General features: G+C 49.8%; 1 protein-coding gene across 2 annotated transcripts in view; it reads right to left on the minus strand.

The window, feature by feature from the left end:
* Positions 1–7,193, minus strand: part of KAT6A (lysine acetyltransferase 6A) — a 108,812-nt gene extending 101,619 nt beyond the window's left edge. For both annotated transcript variants that reach the window (XM_027530102.1, XM_027530101.1), the window contains exons 1-2: positions 7,087–7,193; positions 3,707–4,622 (exon numbers count right to left, since the gene is read on the minus strand). In XM_027530102.1, coding sequence (XP_027385903.1) covers positions 3,707–4,306 — 600 coding nt within the window. In that variant the 5' untranslated portion in view covers positions 4,307–4,622; positions 7,087–7,193. The remainder of the gene's footprint in view (positions 1–3,706; positions 4,623–7,086) is intronic.
* Positions 7,194–8,950: the final 1,757 nt, after the last annotated feature.

Genomic DNA, 8,950 nt, shown 5'->3' on the forward strand with positions numbered 1-8,950 from the left:
TTGAAATGAAGGTGGAAATTATTCCTGAAAGGGAAATGGATCCTTCCAAGATTCAGTGTCCAAAGTAATTCTTTTAATGGACCATTCAAATCTCAGGTAATAATTAGCCTCACCCAGGAAATATCTTATTCTTTCTCAAGAGATTCACACACCTAATTGTTACACCAAAAAACAGTGAATGTACAAACTAAAAGTTATATTTTGTGAACTAAAACAATGGTGTAAAAAAAGTTATTGCCCATTTCTATGCTGTCTGCCTTAATCCCCAACAGGACCTAAATCATAAATGCATTGTTCGTGGTAGGCACCTAAACACTTACTGAATTAATAAAAGTAAATGAACAAATTTTCTTACAGGAATGTCTATTTCAAAAAAAGGAAATCTGCAAGTGGAAGTTCTTATTTAAGCCAGTTACACACACCACCTCCACCTATAAGCCAGTTACACACACCACCTCCACCTATAGCCCATAATTCAAGGGAAAGCAACATTCTGTCCCAAATTAAAGCACTCTATTAGAGCCACGCAACCAACCCCAAACTACAAATCAGAAGACTCCAGGGCCATCTGAAATGAAAATTAATACACACAGAAAAACAAGGGAAAAAAAACTCACATAGACCAAACTATTTTTTAGTTATGGATCTCAGGTATACAAAACTAAATTATTCATAATCTTTTACTTCTGCTACATTCTTACTGCTGGTTTGAAATCAAATTCAGAATCCATTTCATGACAGAAAGAGAAGAAAGGGATGCAAATAGTGCGAGGGGAGCTCAGGACATGTCCTCCTCCCTGTGCCTCGCAGTTAACACCAAGAACACTCACGACTGTGCCCGACGCAGTGACAGGCATGACGCCCAACGACTCTCAGGGGGCAGCAGGCATCTCTGCGACAAAGACTCTGGAGCCAGGATGCCCAAGGCCAAAACCTCGCCCTGCCTGTCACCTAATATATCTGAGACTTGGACAAGTTACTGAAGCTCTTATGCCTCAGTATCTTCACCTGTAAAATAACAGCACCTATCTCATTGCGCCGTATGAGGATCACACGAGTTAACTTATGTGTGGCTGTAAAGTAATGCCTGGCGCCCAGTATAAACAAATCATTAAGTTAAACAAACTCACCATCAACTACCACACCCTAAAGTTAGCACAGAAATTTCCCTTGTAACATGGATAAAACTTTTCAATCACAGTATCTCCAGATTCTCCTGTTTATCAATGTGAAAACACACTTTAGCTCAAGTGTCTTCACAAAAACTCTCAAAATTTTTTGTACACAGCCATCTCACTTTCAGAGCAAAGCAAAAACCACTCAGTTGCTGAAAAGTTAAGATTTAGCTCCTTCCAAAGGTTAACATCACAATTAAAAAGAAAAAATTAAAGGTTAGAGCTGACACAGAAACAAGTAAAGGGGAACTTGCTCAGGCCACTCCAGTCCCTGCACTCGATCTCTCAGCCACAGCCGCGCAGACCGGCAGGACACCGCCCTTCGGACAGCAGGTAAGGTCACTGCAGCTCCAAGCGGAGCACCCGGTCCCCAGCAGGCGCTCAGCAACTATTTGCTGCATTCATAATTACTTCTATTATCAAATACAATCTGGATAATTTTTTAAAGAACATCTAGGTTCATAACAGCAATCAATCAATTCCAAATGGGAACTGACTGGACAGTTTTTTAAAAACCAAGAAGTAGTTAAATACAACAAAAGGAACAAACATAATCTCTTCATAGGAGAAATAATTCCTCGCCCTGAAGCTTACTGCATTATGATTTTCAATGTGAGCTTTTCATATCTTTGGAGAAAGTCACACAGAAAATTTAACCCCTGAAAATAAGACTCCTATTAAAAAATATATAACAGATCTCATCAACCCTAACTGTGTAGACAACTACCATAAACTGGCTTCCCAATCAGACCAGTAAAAATACACAAAAATCTACTCAACAAAACTCAATTTTTCCACAGTCAGTTACTTTGGTTTATAATAGTGTATAATAAATAAGTTATGTAGCCAAAGAGATATTTCTAACCAAAGCAAACCAGCAGACCTCTACTGGATTAAATTTACTGCAAAGGTCTAGCAGTAAAATAAGGACTGTTGGACTAGATGGTTTTCAAAAGTCCCTTCAAAACTACAACTTTAGGATGGTAAGACTCAGTTTTATCCTACACTGTACTATATCGACTACCTTTAAAAAAAGATATGACAACTGACATTTTGTGTATGGCTAACATTTTTTAAAATTAAAATACCTAATCCAAGCAAGAGAAATTAAAGCACTCAGGAGTTCTAACAAGAATTTATAATACCCAATTCACAGATGTGACACTGATTTCATTCTAAACTATAAAGTATTTCCCATTTCCAGGCAGTAAACCTAGAGATCATTTGATAACGGTTGTTGAAATCAATTGTTCTATTTCATTTAACTTCAGCTATGGGATCAAGAAACAATTCATACAATCCTTACAGCACTGAACTGCAGAATGAAGTATTTCAGTTCCTTGTCCGCCTTGAATTTTCAATACACCCTTAATGAACGTTCCGATGGTACAGAACCATGTTATGAATGGGACTGCCTATTAATTCAAGACTCCATTAGAATCATTTTAAGGGTAATAACAGTTAAGATAATGCTTCTATTTCAAAGTCCACAGGGAAAACGGAACCCTAAAATAGATCTCTAAAACTTTCATCCAAAAAAACTGTTCATTTTCAATTGCTATTTAAACAAAAATCTACTGGCGGGTTATTAATTGCAAGAATCTAGATCAATCCTCAAATATTTTAAAATACATTCAATGTTATTAACTTCAGACTGTTAACATGCTAGAAATAGCCTCCATGGTCTTCAGCAAAGTGAAGACGGTGTTGCTGGCGTTCACCAAGGTGTGCAACACTCTTAAAGCACCACCACTCCCCACGAACCGCAACTCTGAGCCCCGGAAGTAAATTCACAGCTCTCACTCCAGGTCAACGTGAAAAGGAGCTACTAACAACTCTCCCCATCCTGAATACCTACTTGAGGGCCAAGGTTAACTGTTAGGAAGAATCTTCCAGCTCTACAAAGTAACTGCATACACACAGCACACTAGGGGCCTGTGCCCCGACTCCCAACTCCCCAGAGCTTCAGCGACGTGGGCTACTGTATTCCCGACCCATGCAGCGACATCTGTCATAAGCAACGTTTAGGACTCCATTGCATGCAAAAAAATAACACACGACCAAAAATTAGAATACAAACAGCAGAAATAAGAATCACTAAATCTGCTTTGCCACTGCTTTGGTCAGGATAATCAGTCTCATTCCTGTCTAGTAAGAAAACGAAGAAAGGAAGAAGACAGGTTCTTAGAGTTTCCAGCCTTTGGCTGCTCAGCAACTTCAGCAGGAAGGTATTATAAAAACTTTTCAGAACAGTTTTAAAGTTGCTTGTTACTTTTTAATTCTAAGCATGTTCTTTTAGGTGGAGCAATACTCTACACTTTGAAATCTTAGGCATCAAATATGTCAAAGTATTAGAACAATCACATCTATTGAGTTCTCACACCTAGATTTCACCAATAAAAGCCAGGCAGTGATTATCCACAAAGGGCCCTGAATGCCCAATGTAACCTCTATTGAACATCCTAGAAATGTGGCTCTGTAGCATGCTGTATCCCCAGCTCTGGGAACACTCATGTGCACGCCCTTCTTACCTTATCCTTTTCATGTGGAAGGAGTGACACTGGAGGTAAAGAGGAAAGAGACTCACAACTCTCTTTCCCATCCACATTGGTTGCTTTAGTGTTGAGCCGATAAAGAGGTCCATCTTTAAGGAGTCTGCCGTGGCCAACGGCGCGTTTAATAGCCAATCGTAACTGCTGGTGAAGGCCAGAGGCAGCACCGCCTCCAAATAATGCAGACACATCCTTCTGACCTTTCAAAAAACGTTCAATGCTTTTCAGAGTTGAGCCGCCGGACTCCGCCAAGCCCTCAACTGCCCTCTTGATCAGTTTATTCCAGTCTACATTTTGCTTATTATCCAATTTTCCATGGTTTCGAGGTTTAGGAAGTGCTATTCGCCCAGGATTATCAGGATCTTTATAGGAATTGAGTCCTTTATTTGAGACCTTCAAAATTGTTCCATCCTTGACACTCAACTCCAGTTGCTCTAAAACAGTTTTACGATCCAAGCCATGGGATGAAGACACTGCATTGCATATCCTTTCTTCTGAAGGCCGCTGTTTTTGCTTCTTCACTTTTTTGATGGCCTCCAAAATCCACTCCGTGTACAGCGGGTTGGCGAGTTTTACCATGGTGAAGGATTCTGTATATCCATAGAGTCGCTATCCCTTATCCTGATGCTGCGTAAGTTTCACACCTTGGAAAACACCATTCGCGGAGGCTGGGAACCAGTTAACCATAGCATACAAGTTTCCTGGCCTCAGTCCCTTCTCCTTTCACGAAACAGAGTCCTCCCCACTTTTATTTTAGAAATCAAAACAACCTGTTATCTGCAAAGTCTTCAAACTTCCCAACAAACTTCTCAATAGCACCACATGTGGGTCTCTTCATAAAGGTGTAAAAACTCAAGAACATCTCATTCCCAGCAGAAAAATGTGCATCTTATGCCTGAAAAACAAAACAAAGTCAGCTTTCTATCAAGGTCCACTTTATAAATAAATTATAAGTGAAGCACCCTAGCCTTTAAAGCACTCCAACAGCAAGTGTTCACTGAGCACCTGCAAAAGTGTGAACATGTTTCCATTATTGTTCAAAACAATCATGTGTGCAAACCATTGGGATAACAAAGAAAAGGAAAAAAGATGAATGATGAGGAAACAAGATGAGATGCACTATAAATGACCTCAAGCTACAACTAACCAGAGGGTGCTGGCTATCCTGCTCGGCACAATCTCCACTCACCCGGCTATGAACTGAAACTCGTCCTTGACAGCTTTCCCCAACAAACTAATCAGAACTTCAACAAGTTACCTGAATCAGCAGAAAGAATCCTGCAATGCAAGGAAGAGTGAATCTTTCATCTTTCAAAATTCCAGACATGTAGACTGGATGAAACAGTCAATAAGAAAGGCAAAAAACCACTGAGAAAATGTTTTAACTGTTTCACCTAGTAAAAGAAACAAAATTTACACACAGCACAGTTCATATTTTACGTACAATATTACTACATACGTTCCAAATGGAAACAAAATAACAATGAAAATAGTCAAGTGTGAAAAGTGTTTAGAGAATTTTAAAATAAGCCAATTTCATTCAGATTTTAAGAATCACATGCTGTGATAGCTTCTCCTAGTAACATTCAATATATTGGAGAGAGTCCAGCAACTGTCAAAATGTTCACAACCAATCTACAGATAGAGAAACTAGAAATGAGAATGGCCCGGAAATTCCTAGGTTCAAACGTACACTTATTTACATATCAAATGTACAGTTCAGAGGGGTGAAATATACTGCCTGTGTGTAGTCTAAAGAGAAGAAGATCTCATAATGATTCAAGACTGTTGTCCTGAAGTGAACATTAATGAAAAAAAAACACAAACATTATGTATATAGATGACGCTGCCACTCCACGATCAAAGTCAGTAACACTTTCAAACAAAAGAACCCGAAAGATTTGCATCTTTTAAAAAATCACCAAAATAATGAACCCTATAACTCCGTTGCTTCCAAAAATAAACTTAACCTTACCTAAATGCTCCTGAGAACTCTTATTCTGAGGAGCCTTTACAACATAAACAATGTCTTAAAGTGGCTCGCACAATCCTTCCTTAAAGAGTGCCACTGAACTCAAAAGAAAAAGTTTAACAAGATGCGAGGAAACCGATAGTACTATTAACTCTGATAAGAAAGAAAAGGCTCGAGTAAACACTCAAACCTAAGGCAAGACTTAATTTTTAAATGAGCTCTGGCTGAAAAGCGCCGCCCCCCACCCCCGCTACCCCCCGGAGAGAACTAAGCTACATTTGGGTGAGAAGCGTCTCGAGAGGACAGAAATCATAATAGCATTGTCGGAGTTCATTATGGGGGGGAATCTGCGGTGAAAGAAAGGAGCGGCTCCAGCACGAGTTTCAGCGGCTGGGCCCGTCCCGCACGGGCTTACCTGCCCCGCAGGTAAGAAGAGAGAATGAATGACAGCCGCTGCCGGCCTCCCGGCTCCGCGCAAGGGCCCCGGGTCTGCGGCGAGCAGAGCGCCTGCAGACTTGAACTCTAACTCGGGGAAACTGCCCCCTCGCTCCCGACAGTCCTCCCGGGCCTCCTTCCCCGCCACCCCCACCCCCCTCCACCCCCCGACACAGCTTCGCGCTCTCTTCTTTAAAAGAGCGAGAAAAACTTTAAAAACAACAACAACTTGGCGTTGGCACCAGCCTGCGGCTTGCTTGCAGACGCGGGGGGCGGCCCGGCGGCTCCCACCGGACGGGAACGGAACCCGGGGACGAAGTTAACAATGAAATCACGTGAAAGAGTTGCGAGCGCCGCTCGTCTGCGCTCCCGGGCGCCCCGCAGCCGGGCCGGGTCCCGGCGGGAGCGGCGCGGGGCGCGGGGCGGGGTCGGGGGGGCCCCGCCGGGCAGGTCGGCGCTGACAGGCGCCCGCCGCCCCCCGGCCCCGGGCTGACAGCGCGCGGACCCGCCGCCGCACGTGCGCCCTCCGCACGGCCGCCTGTCAGCCCGCGCCGCGCGGCCGGGCCCGGGGCCGGGCGCGGGCACCGGGGCCGCGGGCGCCGGACGGTGGGCGCGCCCCGAGGGAGCCCCGGCCGGCCGGCCGCCCGCCCGCGCGCCCGCCCGCCCGCGGCCTGGCCGCCGCCCCCTCGCGGCTCCCCCGCTCCGCGGAGCCGGGCCCGGGCGCTGGGCGCGGGCCGCGGGCTGGAGGCCGCCGGGCGCCCGTCGGGCGCGAGGGGGCGGCCGCGGCGCCCCAGCCCGAGGCCTGGCGCAGAGCAGCGGGAGGCGGCGCAGGCCGCGGCGGGGCCTGCAGCGGCCACTCGGGCCCGCGCGGCGGCGGGGCGGGGTCCCCAGGCGGCTCGGCCTCGGGCTCGGCGGCCGGGGGCGGCCGGGGGGTGGCCCCTCGGCTACTTACCGGGGGCGGAGAGCGCCGGGCGCCCGGGGCCCCGGGCCGGACCGCGGAGATGCCCCGAACTGACACGGCCGCCATCTTGGAGACAGTGCGCTCCGGCCGGGGGGAGGGGAGGCGGGGCGGCGGAACAGCCGCGGGGGGAGGGGTGGCGGCGCGAGGGAACGGCGGCCTGGGGGAGGGCGCGGGAACGGCTCGGGAGGGAGGCGGGTGGGAGGGGGAAGAGGGGGCCGCGCGGGCGGCGGGCGGGGGGGAGGCGGCCGCGGAGCGGGAAGAGCTGGGCCGGGCGCCGGGGAAGGCCGGAGGGCGGGGCGGGGGCAGCAGGGAAGAGCCGGCCGCGCGGGTCACGTGGGGCCGGTACAAAAGGCCAAAGTGGGAGGCGGCGCCGCGCGCGCGGAGCCCCGGCGGCCGGGGGGCGCCCGTGCGCGGGCCGGGCCGGGCGGCTCCCCACCCCGGGGCTGGAGCAGCCGCGGCGAACCCCATGGCACCGCCGGGGGAGCGGAGGGCCGCGCCCGGGCGGGGAGGCTTCGGGGCGGCGCGGAAATCCGGTAGGATCCGAAGTCTTGATGGCGCCCGGTGTTTACAGCCACCCAGCCCGGCTCCTCGTCGCCTCTGCGGGCGGCCCCCAGGAGCCGGGGCCGGGAGGGGGCGGAGGGCGGGGAAGCCGCCCCCCTTCATCACTGCGGTGTCCCCCCTTCGTCACTTGGTGTCCCCCCTCCCGCTTCATCACTGCGGTGTCTCCACCCCCTTCATCACTTCAGTGTCCCCCCCCCACCTTCATCGCTGCGGTGTCTCCACCCCCTTCATCACTGCGGTAGCCCCCCCCTTCATCACTTCGGTGTCCCCCGCTTCATCACTGCGGTGTCCCCCGCCTTCATCACTTCGGTGTCCCCCCACCCCTTCATCACTTCGGTGCCTCCCCCCCATGTTCATCACTTCGGTGCCCCCCCTCCAATGTTCATCACGTCGGTGTCCCCCCTCCTCCATGTTCATCACGTCGGTGTTCCCCCTCCTGCATGTTCATCACGTCGGTGCTCCCCGCCCCCCCCCCATGTTCTTCACTTCGGTATCTCCTCGCAGGAAGAGGAGAGGGCGCGAGGCGGGAGGGCCAGGGCGGAAAGTTGGACGGCGCGCAGAGCCCCACCGTCTTGACCCCACCCTCCCCGCCCCGGGGGACCTGTTGGACCGCGCAGAGCCATCTCGCTCTGCAGGGGCCGGTGTGCGATCGGCGGCGAGCCCCGCGCGGGTCCGCTGCGCGTGTGAGCCTGGAGCCTCCGTCGGGCTCCTGCCACGACTCCCCGGTCCGGTGCGCCTGGCCCTGCTCGGCCCGCTCTCTACCGAATCTACGGCCGAGCTGAGAACGGGCCCCTTTTCACGGCCCGTCTGTCCTCCTCTGGCCGCACGGATGTTTTCTTTGTCTGGTGTCCCGTCGGTGGCAGGGACTGAGTCAGACCTTTTTATTAATCTGCATTCCAGGGAAGGGCAGTGCATGACAGATGACAGACGAAATAACTCATACTTTTGTGTGGACACGTTTTCCCGCCCCCGGACCATTTCACCGGCCAGACTGTTCTCCCCAAACATCTCCTGGATTTATCCCAGCTTTACCATTTAAAGTCCACGCTCTGGCTCACTCCCCTAACGTTGCCTTCGTGAACTTTTGCAGTTTGATCGCTTGCCCTATCCCTGTGGCACTTGTTGCATGGCCTTTTAACTACGTTTTATGAACGTATTCCCAAGTATATTCTGGAATGCCTCTTTGCATCTCCAGTGGCGTAGTGTTATGTGCAGTTCAGAGTCCAAAAAAGTGTTGCTAGTGAATGAACAGTAAGGTGAAACTGCTTTTGAACTGTGGTGTTGGAGAAGACTC

Source organism: Bos indicus x Bos taurus, chromosome 27 (genome assembly GCF_003369695.1).
Source record: "Bos indicus x Bos taurus breed Angus x Brahman F1 hybrid chromosome 27, Bos_hybrid_MaternalHap_v2.0, whole genome shotgun sequence".
In the NCBI taxonomy this organism is placed as follows: domain Eukaryota; kingdom Metazoa; phylum Chordata; class Mammalia; order Artiodactyla; family Bovidae; genus Bos; species Bos indicus x Bos taurus.